The sequence below is a fragment of the Crinia signifera genome, chromosome 1, assembly GCF_055691185.1.
Source record: "Crinia signifera chromosome 1, ASM5569118v1, whole genome shotgun sequence".
NCBI lineage: Eukaryota > Metazoa > Chordata > Amphibia > Anura > Myobatrachidae > Crinia > Crinia signifera.
The window spans coordinates 267,681,719-267,697,063 of record NC_139217.1 but is presented as its reverse complement, the minus strand read 5'-3'; the positions used below and the strand labels follow the sequence as shown (position 1 = coordinate 267,697,063).

At 46.4% G+C, this 15,345-nt stretch overlaps 2 protein-coding genes across 2 annotated transcripts in view; both read left to right on the top strand.

Annotated features, from left to right (window-relative positions):
- Positions 1 to 15,345, top strand: part of LOC146074831 (paralemmin-1-like) — a 77,944-nt gene that overhangs the window by 27,886 nt on the left and 34,713 nt on the right. The window lies entirely within an intron of this gene.
- LOC146074777 (uncharacterized) lies at positions 8,367 to 11,770 on the top strand. The gene is made up of 2 exons (XM_083183264.1): positions 8,367 to 8,796; positions 9,713 to 11,770. Exons 1-2 carry the CDS (start codon positions 8,377 to 8,379, stop codon positions 10,268 to 10,270), a joined length of 978 nt encoding a protein of 325 aa, XP_083039390.1. The 5' UTR covers positions 8,367 to 8,376; the 3' UTR covers positions 10,271 to 11,770.

The window sequence follows — 15,345 nt, the reverse complement described above, 5'->3', positions numbered from 1 at the left end:
GAACTGTACCATGTATTAGAATTTTAATTAATCTGTTCAAAAAAATCTTAGTGATTGCTGTTTAGGACATTAAAGAAGCTATTATTGTACAGTACATCCACTTCACAGTCAAGCTTATCTGAAAATGTCAGCATAAGTAATTTCCCTGTCCCCATGGACATTTATGTCTAAATAAAGTTCCTTTTAAAGCATGTGAGTTACAGTTTGCAGCAGAGTCTTATTATATGTATCATGTGACGCAATAAGAGCTCATTATAGATAACATGAAGAGATTTTTCCCTTTACACATCTAGGCTGAAAATTGAAGGAGACATTTACTATATCAAATCTACAAAAGAACATTAGTAGGGGGACTGGAATTCTGTATAAAAAGGAGTGACTTGGACTACAGAATTAATCGCAATAAAAATACTCCATAGAAAATACAGTGATGCTTTTATTCCATTTGACCAATTTCATGGGAAAAATTGAGGTAAAAGCGAGGAGCTTCTTTCCCGTTGCCTTCGTTTTATGAGACAGGCTGCTGCGTGAGGGTGTCTGGTAAAAAGTGTAAGGGTGAGGGTGACTGGATGAAGGAAGAACCTCACCCAATCAGAGCTGACCTCCAGGGGAGTTCCCCAACTGATTGGATGTAGCCGTCTCTATGGAGACGGCTACAACCAATCAGAGCTGAGCTCAGCCCTGCTTGGGTTATGGTATACCCAGTGACTGAGGGGCAGATTTATTAAGCTTGGAGAAGAGATAAACTGGAGATATAGCGGAGAAAAGGTAAAAGGAGATAAAGCACCAGCCAATCAGCTGTGTTTGAAAAAGACAGTTGGGAGTTGATTGGCTGGTACTTTATCTCCTTTTACCTTTTCTCCGCTTTATCTCCAGTTTATCTCTTCTCCAAGCTAGCTTAATAAATCTGCCCCTGAGTCACCGAGGGTAAAACACCAGTGACTCTCAGTAGCCAGGGGCAGGGCCGCCACTAGAAATGTTGGGGTCCGGGACAGACCTACAGTCCGGGCCCCCAGTGGCACAGTGCCATATCTCCGCTCCACCAGGTACCTGTCCAGGGCTGACCAGCCAGGGTGTTCATGTTTCGGCTGGGGGACCTTACGTAAAAAGTGTCCTTCGGCGGTGGCATGACACCACTGGCTGTTGTAGCCAGGTCCTGGTCCCCCCCCCCCCCCGTCCCCCCCCCCGGTAATTGGAAAACCAGATCTGGCTCAATGAGCCTGGGGCTGTTGAAGCTCGGAGGGGGAACCCATATTGGGTGTTGTTTTTTTTTACTTTTAGACACTTTTTTGGACAGAACCATGCACATATCTAACTGATCTGTGCATGGCTCTGTGAAATTCGTCAGCCTGGAGCTGGTCTCATTTTTTATTTTTTACTTTGGAAATGTTTCAAATCGCACCCTATTACATTTGCCATTTTAGTGGACTTTGGTGGACAATTAGCGCATACATGCTAATAATATGCAATATGTGCAAGTGTCTGTAAATTAGTGTCGATTCACTGGGGAAAATTTGCTATGATGGGAGTTCTATTTCACATGGGATGTTGCTATGGACAACCAATCAGAATCTACATTTTCTTTTATTTAGCGCCTTCTAGAAGATAATACATAGGGCAAAATGTAATAGGGTGTGATAATCAGAAATTGAGAGATTTTGGGAGAGTTTGCCCATTTTTTTAAAGCGGCAATCATTTACACTGAAAAAAAACTGGTTGATTTTGCCATGTACTTGACTACCACTGTAAATAAAATAAATGGGAAAACTCTCAAATTCTCTCAATTTCAGATTCTCACACCCTATTATATTTGGCCCATAGAATTCATTTGGTTAAGCATAGCAACCTTCAATGTGAAATAGAACTCCCATCTTATTAAATTTCCCCCAAGGTATTTGCATACTCCTGAACACATAACTACAACTACTTCATATAGGGTAGCTGCCTTAATAGTCCAGCAATATCCTCTGATTCACTTATCATTGCTATGACACTACCTGCCTAGTGGACTTCTACTATTGGTATTTAAAAAAAAAAAACTTCAGGAACTTCTGGACTTATTGATACAAAACTACTTCCATGCTGTAAGATCAAAGCCTACTAGTACTGTATGTAATATAATACCATTAGTCTTGTACAATACAGAATATATTAGATAGACACAGCTGTTTTTATTAAATAATAACCCTAAAGATCCAAGCTGCATTTGTGGTTTCACAGTCTTATAAATCAGGGTTGCCTACTTTTCAGCTGCCCTCTCCGGGAGAGGGCAGCCAGCTAGCCGAAGGAGGGGGCGGAGCCGGTGGACGTGCCATGAAGGGGACATGGCCAGAGGTGGGGCTGAAACAATGTGCTGTATTTGGTGGCGTGGTCATTGCAATCTTGTCATCATGGCCATGGCATTGCAGAGCGGGAGGTGGGGCCACAATGACGCGACTCACCTCATTGGGTCCCTGTGGACCCCCCACTGATCAGGAGGCTGGGGGATTCCAGGGGGTTTGTCCGCTTTTCCAGGGGACCGGGAGGCGGACCCAATTTCTGGGAGCCTCTCGGCCATATTGGGAGGGTAGGCAACCCTGTTATAAATAGAGATTACTCTTTATCCAGTTGACAATGGGACATTGATCAGCTTTGATGTAATGACATACGCAATGTGACTAATGTCCTTGTATTTTATTTTTGTGTAGCATAATAATTCTATCTGCGTCATCTTTTTCCTTCTAACAAATGGCTGTTCTTTACTTCCATTATATACAGTATATATCGTCATAGGAAAAATTCCCCAGTCCTTTTAAAAATTGGATTAAACCCATGTGATTCATGTACAGCAGTGCTTCCCAAAGTGTATGCTAGAAGACATGACTTTTTCTCTGTACAAACAGACTCTCGTCCACCTCAACTATTTTTCCTGGACCACCAATCCGGCGTTGGGGCTGCGACATTAAGTCCACGGTGCAGGCCTCACGCATAAGGTTATTGTACAGCACAGTGGTTTTGTTTGACAACTTTAGTTGTCGCTCACAAAACTATATACTTGTGAGCTCCTCTGCCCATGAATAAATAAAATGGATGAGGGTAAAAAGTGGGATACGAACCAATGTGCCGCACGGAGACTTATCTTCTTTTGGCAGGTTTTAATGTGCACTCCTTCATACTCAAGCGCATGGGGTGTCCATTACCACAGGTTTGTGTCTAGGGTGACCAACTCATCCCTTTAATCTGGGACACATATTAATTACACAGGTTCTGTGGCTGGCTTTCACCTGGTTTTAAACTGCCACCCCTCAAGACTCCATTTCACCTGGTTTTAAACTGCCACAGAACCTGTGTAATTACTATGTGTCCCAGATTAAAGGGATGAGTTGGTCACCCTATTTGTGTTAGTGGCAGCAAATGGTGCTGCTAAAAAAAAAAACACCCACTCCTCCTCTGTCTGCAACATGTTAAACATCGTGAGAGGTTCTGCAGCCATTCCGCAGTCACTTCACCTTCACCTCTGACTGTCTACGGTAACTGGGTAACGCTGACTGACTACGCTCGCCGTGGCAACACTATGCTACTTCTGACAGGGACGCTGACTATGCTGGCCGTGGGAACACTACGCTACTTCTGATTGACTACACTGGTCATGCGAACACTGCGCTGATTCTGACAGACGCTATGCTAACTACGTAACGGGCGCCGTGCTATTACACCAGTACCGGTGGAAGTATTAGTGGCAAGAAATACCATATCCATATAATGGCTGCCCCCAGCGCAGATGACCTCACCCCCTCAATTACAAACCCCCCTTCTGGCAAATGAGCTTACCCCCTTGTAACCCATTCATTACAACCCCAACCATTGGCTGAACAGCAGCGCCTGGTGGAGGGGGGGTTACTTTACCGGTGGCCGTAGCCTTGGGATGGATGGGGGTCAGAAATGGATTAAGGCTTTGGGGGGCCCTGAGCACTTAAGACTAAAGGGCCCTAAACAACAAAATTGTGCAATGACCCAGTGCCTGATGATGCTCCGACAGTCGGATTCCTGGCGGTCAGTATACCAACGGAATCCCAACTGGTAGTTTGCCCACAGTTGGGATCCCAACTGACAGGGGCTATTCTTCGTCGTGGGTGTCCAAGACCCCAATAGAGGGAGGATAGAACCTGTAACGAGTGCAGCGAGCCATCGAGCATGCAAGGGCCATCTTAGCACCTGCAATCGGCATCTTAGCACTCGTCCTCCTGTCAGAGTACCGACGGTATCCTGACTGTAGGAGTATCATGGCCACTGCACCTAAGTTGCCAAGGTCAGTGAATAGGCAAGGTCGACAGTCAAAAGGTCGACATGAGTGAAGTCTTTCTTTGGATTTTCCAATACAGTATAACCATATGCGTGGCCCAAAAATAAGTTTGATGACCAATAATGATTATATAGAAAGACTTACTTTTGTTGGAAACTATGATCTGAAGATACTGTACTGTAACCTCCATTGACTTGTGCATGCAAATTTCTCACATTTTTACAGGTTCATTGCCATGTTTTGCCTTTACCCTATGACGGCATGGTTGGCATAATGTTTAGCATTGCTCCTTCTCATACCTGAGGGTTTGGGTTTACCAAGGCCCTAAAAGCTGTGTTGGAGTTTGCATGTTCTCCAGTGTTTCTTTGGGTTTCCAGAGGGTGCTCCATTGCAATTTGGTTTTATAGATATAATTCACAGAATGTTAGTTAATTTTATTGTATTGTATGTGATCAAACTATTATTTATTATAATCCAATTAACTTTACTAAAGATGATTCTTTTTAAGTAATAAGCAACAAGTACAAGTAAAATCCCTGTATTCACTACCACATATGGCCACAAGGTGTCCTCCAATACCAGAAATTCAGACAAACGCCACATGCAAAAGTCATCCTTCATAGGGTATGCTTCAGCAAACTGACCACTCTATGTTTAATTGTGTGTAACTACTTTGTCATTGTATGCTCAAATATATCCTCATGATTGTACAGTCCTGATAAATATGTTAGTATTACAGTAAATAGGTCAGTGTTAATGAAAGCAACAATCCTTTTCAACAAATATATCACAAGAAAACAGAAAACAAAGAGTATCTAATGTTCTGTAAAGACCCGCATCCAGTGATGATAAAAATTCTGCTTAGTAATTTAGGGGCCGATTCTGGTTTACGTGCAGTGAAATGAATTTCATGATGATGAATGATCAGGGTTTGTGCATGTGCATTTCTGTGCATTGTGCAAATCCCAACGGCAAAGGCCAAGGTGAGTTGGTCACTTGCTGGGCAGTTCGCAGTAGGGGGGGGGGCAGGGGCGGTCGGGGCGGTGTCGGTGCTGGGCCATGGGAACCCCCAGCATTTCATGGACGTCCCCATAAAAACACTGGGCGTTCCCATGGGTACATGGGCGGCTGTCGTCACATGAATTGAACCGCCTGCCCCGTCTTTGTCCCAGCGGCCGAAAATATAAGTCTGTCTCAACTGACATATTTTCGAAAGCATGGGAAATCGTTCAATGGTCGGTGACCATCTAATGATTTCTCCTGCTGTGGTCACATGCGGGGGAATGTGTCTTCCTAACACATCCCCTCGCATGGTTGTAAGGGGATGCGTGGGGGGGATATTCGGCGGGGCGGCGTCACAGCGACTTGGCTTTGCCGCTTACCGACTCAATCAGAATGACCAGCTTAGTATGAAAAGATGGATGAGATCCGTACACACTTGCCTTGCATCCGCCATTGTCAGTAGCAACATCTTTTGGATGCAGGATGCTCAATTTTTTTATATTGGAAATGCAACTGCCAGGGAGTAGTAAGTATCAGTCCTACATACATCCTTTCCACAAGCACCACATGTAAAATATGGCTGCAGTTATAGTGAGGACTTGCCTAGGCACATGGGGCCTGATTCAGGTCCACTCACTAAGCACTAACCCCCTTGCAATGAACACATAAGCCCTCCTGGCAACCTATACACAAGTGGCACTTCAGGGGCAATTATGTGTGTAAGTGGCACTACGGGGATCATTTTATATGTAAGTGACACTACAGGGGGCATTATATATATATAAGCAGCACTACAGGGGAACATTATATGTGCAAGCGGTACTACAGGGGAGCATTATATGTTTAAGTATCACTTCAGGGGGCATTATGTGTCAAAACAGCACTAGTGGGGGCATTATGATGTGTGGCATAAAGTAAATGAAGCATTAAGGTGTGTGTGGCATGTGCAATGGGCATTATGTTGTGTGGCACAATGTGTTATAGGTATTACAGTGTAAAGGGCATTATAATGTGTGGCATAATGTGTAATGGGCATACCAGTGTGTGGCATAATGTTTAACTGGCATTATGGTGTGTGGCATAATTTGGTATGTGCATTCCAGTTTGTGGGACATATTGGGTTGGGATGTATTGGTCTACAGTATGTTGGTCTACAGCAAGTTGGTTGACAAGCATTAGGTCGAAACCATTAGGTCGACGTGGTTCTAGGTCGACATGGAACAAGGTCGAAATGGGTTTAGGTCGACAGTCAAAAGGTCGACATGAGGTTTTTTGCTGATTTTTTTTTACCTGAATGTCAACACAGTCCACTACATCCCCTCGCATCACTTCGGGCATGGTGCCTCGCTACACTTGGCACACTATTTTAATCTTCCGCCACACTCTAGTGGATGGTAGGGCATGAAATACCGCCTGTTGGCACATGTCTGCTCAAAAAACAGTGAAAAACCCTGTGTTGACCTTTTGACTGTCGACCTAATGCTTGTGTCGACCTAATGACCTGTTGACCTATACCCATGTCGACCTATACCCATGTCGACCTTGACCTATATCGACCTAGAACCATGTTGACATATCCCCATGTCGACCTAACGGTGTCGACCCAATGCTTGTCGACCAACTTGCTGTAGACCCAATGACCGTATCCCGGCATAATGTGTCAGAGGAATTACTATAAACGAAAAAAATACTTGGGGGGGGGGGTGCCAAAATATATTCTTGCTCCGGGTACCATTTCTCCTAGCTACTCCTCTGTATAAGGCCCCATACACACCAGAAAGATTCATGCAAGATTAGGGTACAATTCGTCGTTCGTAACGACGGTTGTGCATGAATCTTATCACTATCGTTTGTTTTTTACTCACGATTGTGGTCGTTAACGATTGGATGCGCGCTCCCGTCAGCTCGTATGTCGCATTGGCGGTTTTGCCTCCTGCAGCAGAATCAGCCGATCCGCCCGCAGATTGTGTGTTGATCATATGCACATCGTTAGCACATTGAGTGTGCTTCCGTCGTCGCGACCATCCATCCGATCCGTGTTTTCGCGCGAGTTCCTGGACACTCCTACCGCAGCCATATTGCCCCGTGGATGCAGCAGCGAAGGAGCACACGGCGTCTTCTACTGCGCGCACCTGACAGCAGGTAAGCAGGCCACCGCTGACCTCAACACCCCACCTGGGTCCCCGCTGCCCATACCAGGCCACTGCTGACCTCAACACCCCACCTGGGTCCCCGCTGCCCATACCAGGCCACCGCTGACCTCAACACCCCACCTGGGTCCCCGCTGCCCATACCAGGCCACCGCTGACCTCAACACCCCACCTGGGTCCCCGCTGCCCATACCAGGCCACCTCTGACCTCAACACCCCACCTGGGTCCCCGCTGCCCATACCAGGCCACCTCTGACCTCAACACCCCACCTGACCTGGGTCCCCGCTGCCTATACCAGGCCACCTCTGACCTCAACACCCCACCTGACCTGGGTCCCCGCTGCCCATACCAGGCCACCTCTGACCTCAACACCCCACCTGGGTCCCCGCTGCCCATACCAGGCCACCTCTGACCTCAACACCCCACCTGGGTCCCCGCTGCCCATACCAGGCCACCTCTGACCTCAACACCCCACCTGACCTGGGTCCCCGCTGCCTATACCAGGCCACCTCTGACCTCAACACCCCACCTGACCTGGGTCCCCGCTGCCCATACCAGGCCACCTCTGACCTCAACACCCCACCTGGGTCCCCGCTGCCCATACCAGGCCACCTCTGACCTCAACACCCCACCTGGGTCCCCGCTGCCCACCAATAAAGGTGGCCAGATGTATTATGCCAGCCCAGCCGCCAATCTTCCCCTGCGGCCTACCTACCAAATATTATGCCACCACCACTAAATGTAATGTAAAGATGATAAATGTTTAGAAATATGATTTATTAAAATTTCTTAAATGTATAAAAACAAAACATTTATTTTTATTAATTATATACAGTTTAATGAAACATATAATTTTAACTACTATTTATATTAACCAAACTATTGACATTTGAAAAATATGTACATAGACTATTGTCAAATTTTATTTTTTTTTGGCAGGAATGTCCCAGGCACTGGTCAAAGAACAGGAGTTTGTGGAGGCATTCATAGAGAAATACCGCGAACTTGAATGCCTCTGGAAGACAAAGTCGAAAGACTATAGTAATAAAATCAAAAGAGCTCAAGCGCTGCAAGATCTCCTTGAATTTAGCAAGAGCTACAACCCAGAGGCTGATACGGAATGGGTCCGTAAAAAGATCCAGAATTTGCGGACTGTGTTTCTTAAGGAACATAAAAAAATACAGTCTTCCAAAAGGTCCGGTGCTGGTGCAGGAGAGGTGTATGAGACGTCGCTGTGGTATTACCACTTGCTGACCTTCACACTCAGCCAGGAGGTGCCAAGGCGAGGGCTCTGCATGATGGTGGAAGGCGAGGCGGATGACGTGACAGCGGCCATGGATGAAAGTTTCCAGCCGTTATCAGTAAGTACTGGTCCAATGTGTATATAACCCCTTTGCCCCATTTCTTTCTTTCAATCATTTTTTTGTTCCTTTATCCAAAAAGATTTTAAATGTGGTCTTCCTGCCAGGGGACAGCACCAACACCATTGAAATATGCCTTATATTGGTCCCTGACCTGTTTGGCTCGTGCTGTCCCCCGGTACTGCTGGGCCGGCATCTCCAGGGACACAATTGGGGCAACCTCCCTGGGATCATCTGGGTCCTCCGGCGGTGCTGGTCCTGCCGGGCGATGTGCCCTTTCTTTGCGGCGAAGTAAATTGTGCAGGACGCAGCACGCCATGACGGCCCAGTCAATTTTATCCAGCCGGAGGTTGATGGCTGTGTGGAAAATGCGGAATCTGCTGGCCATTATCCCGAATGCACTTTCCACAAGCCGGCGTGCCCTGGAGAGCCTGTAGTTGAACACACGTTTGTCGTGGTCCAGTACACGCTTGGCATAGGGCTTCATGATGTGTTCATGAAGCCCAAATGCCTCGTCCGCAACAAATACAAAGTTCAGCCCATGCTTGGTTTGTTGAGCTGTGGGCAAGTGCATGGTGTTGGAGGCGAGCCTGTGGTAGAACTTGGTGTCCTTCAAAGTTCCACCATCTGAGGCCCGACCATTCCTGCCGACATCCACAAAGAGGAACTCGTAGTTCGCATTGACCACAGCCATCAGCACAATACTGAAGTACCCCTTGTAGTTGAAGTAGTACGAACCGCTGTGGGGTGGCTGATTGATCCGGACGTGTTTCCCATCGATGGCTCCTCCACAATTAGGAAAGTTCCACGCCTCATCAAATTCAGCAGCGATGTTTTGCCACTCCTGAACGGTGTTGGGGAACTGAAAAAAAGAGAAGGTGATGTTAACTAATTGTTGTTGTTTTCTTTTCCACAGACAACAAGTACAGAGATAGAGGTGGTCCACACCTCAACCCCTAATCCAACCCCAGAGCCACAAGACTCATCGGGAACAATCTATGGAGTTCCGGAAACCCCCACCCCGCCTCAACTATTTGGCAAAAAGAAAAAACGCAGAACCAAGGCAGTTCCTGAACAAGAACCCGATGATATTCTGGTTCGAGCCGAAGAGGTGCTGCGTAGGCCATCTGATGAGTTTGACACCTTTGGAAAGTACATGGCTGATGGCTTACGGAAGCTACATCCGGACCAACAGATGGCGTTCGAACGCGTCACAAGCGAACTCCTGTTTATGGGCCGACAGGGCCGCCTGTCAATCAAAACCACACTGATGGGGCTTCTTCCATTGCACCAGACGCGGCAACAGATGCCTGCCGTACCCTCACCAGCCATTGCATCATTGCCTTTAAACACCCCGCCCATTAGACAATCCTGTACCCAACCTCAGACCCCACCCCGGTACAGTCACATGTATACAACATTGTTGGGAGACAGCACGAACCTGGATGATACACCGGTTTTGCAAGATTTATGACCGCATCCCATAGAATTATTTCGCAGTTGGCATGGAGTAGTATGTAACACGGTGCTTGTGGCGGAGATAATGGCCATGCTGACTTGTTGCATACTTGTAGAACAATGGGGCCGGGACCATTGTATATGCAGTATGCAACAGGTAATCATGAGTCCCTTTCTTTATCTGCGCTACAAGCGCCGTCTCTCTACTGCTCCATACTGCAAGGCAATGAGGCACTGGTTTGGTTTTAAGTTAAAATAATTTTAGTAGTTATGGCACTTTGCCTATGTTTTATATGCTATGTGTGTTCTTTCTATAGGTCCATGCTTGGAGCAGTATGGCACATGGTGCATGTTGTGCAGACAATGAAAGGACCTTCATGCTACAGTGGCGCAGAGTGCAGAGCAATGGGGCCGGGACCACTACTTCTGCACTATGCGCCATGGATGCATGAGGGTGCTTTTGTTGTCCGCGCTACATGCGTCGTCTGCCATACTGCCCCCTTGCTGCATTCCAGTCAATTAATATAATGTTCTTGCAATATTTAAATAAACAACATTACTATATAAGCATTTAGGATAACAATATTTAAATCAACACAAAGCACTTTTAAAAATTATGTGTACTCAATGTGCTGTATGACACATGGTACTTGTGGTACAGACAAAGGACATGGCCACGTGGCACATAGTGCATATCAATGGTGCCAGGACTATTGCATCTGCACTATGCATCACGTGAGGTGGAGGGGACATGCATTATCTGCACAAGCACCATGTGTCATACTGAGATCTACCTCATGTCCGAACAAAGACAATACATTTGCTTTATATTTTTGATATTTGCATAACTTTTTTGGCAATTTTTATATTTATACTGTAAAAAAAAAAAAAAATTATCAGTATTTGTGAAACTCACAGTTCCATTATTTAAATAAAAAAGGTTATCTTTTCACTACAAGTGTGTGGTATATTTTTCCTTACCTTGCAATACTGATGCTGCAGGACCTTCACGATGGCTTTACAGGTCTCCGGGATGATGAGTCCCAACGCTTGCGGGGAGATGATGGATCCAAACTTGAGGTCCGCCAGCGATCGTCCTGTAGCCAGAAACCTGAGGGTTACCACCAGCAGGGATAGCCATCCGGTACTTGGTATCCTGCTTCTGGATGTGGGGGGTGACCAGACGCAGCAGCTCCTGGAAGGTCTCATCGTCCATGCGAAGGAAATTGCGATAATCCTGGGGATTATTCTCGCGAATCTCCATCAGCAGGGGCATATGAGACCGCGCTTGTCGTCCCAGGAGCCACTGCTTGGTCCAGCAGGATCGAGCCTTCCTACGCTGGGCCCTCATCCTCCTCACCCTGAGCACAACGTAGGAAAGCAGGAAATCTTGCTGGAACGAATCCATAATTCAAAAAAGCAAAATGGGGGAAAAAAACACACTTTGTTCAGCAATGCAAAAACAAAGCAGCCAAAAATAGCAATGTGCAGCGTTCTGCAGGAATGCAAAAACAAAGCAGCCAAAAATAGCAATGTGCAGCATTCAGCAGGAATGCAAAAACAAAGCAGACAAAAATAGCAATGTGCAGCGTTCAGCAGGTATACACCAAGCCTCACTAGTCACAAAGCAGAAATGAGGTCCTGCAAAATGGCTCCTAGTCTTGTTACCCTCCTCTGCTAGCCCAGCCCATAATTCTTTGTGTTCTTTTGTCCCCCCCTTGTCTCCCCTCTGGTAGCCCGGCCCTTTATTTACATTCCAAAAACGACCGTGACCAGTGCACTCACGATGCACTCACGATCCGCACATCCGACTGTCGTACGACCATCATGTGCGATGTCGTATCGTGAGTACATCGTTAGTAAATCGTATGGAACATAGAACACGATCGTTAGCACATTGTTAAAAGGCCACGGGAGAGCGCCGCAGGAAAGTGCACACAAAATCGTTAGACGATCGTTAGACGATCCTGATCTTTCTGGTGTGTATGGGGCCTAAGTGTACATAGTTTGCATAACTCCCAACATAGTGGATTTAATATTTAGGGCTGCTTCTCCTAAAAAGCGTTGTGGCCTTGCAAAAAGGGGCATGGCTTCACTGCATACCCCAGTTTCCATCATTCGGGACTCGGGAGGTGTGCCCAATGCTCTGTAGCTGGCCCACACCAAGATAATCAGATTCAGTACCCCCTGACGCTGGGCACCCCTGTGCATATGGGTTGCTTTTACAATCTCCTTGTAATACGTTTTCCAATGTAAGCAAGCATGATTTAATAACAGCTGTGACTCTAAAGTAGGGGTGGGCAATGCTCTAAAGTGTTGGGGGGGGGGGGGGGGCGCTGCTAATTCATGTGATGATTACACATTTGTTCAGTGAGCTTCTGGATTATCTATCCACATACCTAGGAACTGTTCTACTTTGTAATAGCATCTATCATCTGGCAATACCAGCAGGTGAGCGGCCAGGTCAGCGATGATGTGGGTGTGCACATCAGCGTTCATCGATGGCCCGTACACACTGGGCAGCTTTTGAGCTGAAAGCAGCTCAGACGAATAAACTTTATAGAGACAGTCTATAGCAGTTTGTAATGTAAGGAGCAGAAATACAGCAAACTAAAAGAGTCAGTGGCTTGAAGCTGTTATACATTACAGTGACAGCCAGGGCCACTGAGAGGTACGCTAGGCCCCGGTAAAATTGTGGGGGCATGGCTTAATTGCAGGATGTGTGGCCACATAACGCTATGAGGCCACGCCCCAACATGTTTAGGGGGGGTGAAAAAAAATGTCTACAGTTGAGGGGGGGTTGTTGGTATTGTCTCCCCACCCTCAACAGCAGCAGCAGCACACACCTACAGCATGTGCTGTGCTGACAGCTGTAGGTGTGTGCTGCTGCTGCTGCATGGGAGGGATGGAGGGGTGTCAGATCAGGGCCCCCGCTGGGCCCCTTCAGCAAGCCTGGGCCCGGGTAATTAGTACCCCCTCCTCCCAGCTGCCCTGGTGACAGTACTCTTGAAGTGTGAGTCTTATGATGATGATGATTCATTTACTTTTAGAAAATGGGAAGCCTACAGCAGTGAAGCACCATATTTCATATAGATGAGGATAATATTAAGACACGACTGTGTCCAGGGTGGGTTAATATGTAAATATGGCTCGTGTGATGGAGGGGACAAATAATGAAACTTCACGTTTCAATAAACCTCTTATGCAAATGTCATTCTACATATAAATATAGGTTACTTGGGTAAAATGAAGGTGCAGAAGCCTCGTAAAAATGAAATATAAACCTTCTCCGGAACCCAATGCCAAAGTACACCACCAGGAATGTGTATTATTTTGTGGTTAATAGCTGCAGACAGATATGGGTAGTAACCTATTTGTCATTTGGGAAAGCTAGAAAACTAAAATAGGAAGCACTCGATTGACTCGTCCTACATTCATTTCTCTTGATGAGAAACAACTGAGACATCTGAGACGCGTTCCCACATAAAATCCTATCTAGTTCCAATTTTCCATGAAACAAACAAGGGTTTGTCGCTTGTCCTTTTATAGCATGCTGACAGGCATTTCTACGCTCTGACTGACAAACCCCCACCTGTAGGATCGTCATTCTGCTCTCTTCAGAGTGGAATGCGATAAAGTGATTTGTCCCCACAAAAACTTGGAGCATTTAAACCACGTGAAGTCAAATGCTTTCAGCTGCTTGTGAAGGAGTTTGGAATGTTCTGTGTTTTTTTTATTCCTTGAAACATACACGGAACACTTGTCTCATGTTGCGGTCGCAACAACTGTAACCAGATTTTAATTTAATACGTGTTTGAAACTAGTAATGGACTATGTAACGGGACCACCAACACAGGCTTGTATAAAACAGTAGAAAAGTACTGTAGCATGAATATGTTGCCCTACTAATGTGGTAGTCTAAGCTAACATATAAAATGTGTTTTTTTGCAGCACAACAAACCATATTTGCCGAGTTTTAATTTATCCCCTTCGGGAGATGCCCGGAAAGGAAAGCTTCAGCAATGCTTATGGGGGAAATGATGGGATATGCATATTTTTAGCCCTGCCCCTTTCGTGTACACCCACGAATGCCAGTATTTAACCGGCATGGCAGGGGATGTGTAGGTCCAGCAGAAGCCAGGAGGTTTGCCCACCCAGGCTCTCCTGGAAAATTTCCGGCCATACCATCGACTGGCAGGTTTGCGACAGTGATGCCTCCAGTGGTGCAACACTGGCGCACACCTCCCACCAGGCGCTTGCCTTCCTGGTGTACGATTGCTCAACTGTGGCTGCCCCCACCAACGCCAAGCCTTAGTAGGTTTGTCCTGGTATTGTTATCCCAAATAAATTTGGATCCAGTCAGACGCCTCCCTAATGGTATTACATGCTACATAATTATTTGCCTGTATCTTTTAGCATTGAGGACACCATTAATATAATGAGAAAGTAAGTGATCTTCTTCCTCCACACCCCCACCCTCCTAGATCTAGTGCTTGCTCCAGTAGCCATGGCAAGTTGCCTTAAGCTGGATTGTCATTTGGATTTGTCTCAAAACAAAAATTACAGTGTGTAGACAATATTTTGGATCATTTTTGTTTTGAGACAATTCCAAATGACAATCATCCACATTGTTTAGTGCATACGCACTATTGTGTGCTCCCATGCTTTGTTCTTCACATTCTCACATCTGTCTGTAGTTCAGCAAGATCTAACAATATAATTAATGATTTTTCAGGAAGTCGTCAAGTGTGTGTGCCCACTATCCACATTGACGTGGATAGTGGCCATATGATTGTGTAAGTGTGTGTAGTGTGTGTGTAGTGTGCATGATACTTACCATCCACGATGTCTCTGTCACTCGGCTCACCGCAGTCCCGCCTGTCATGACAGTCCGACATATACACTATTAGCGTAATGCCACTGGGGGAGCTGGGAAACCATGTGATGCTCCCCCAGCGGTGACTACGCTAAATCGCCGCCATTGTTCACCGCCGCCTAGAGGTTTCACCCCCGCCCGGCCACCACTGAATCCCCAGCGCCCGCTCCGCCCCCCGTCCTTCAACAGGACGGTGTAAGTAAACCCCCCCTGTC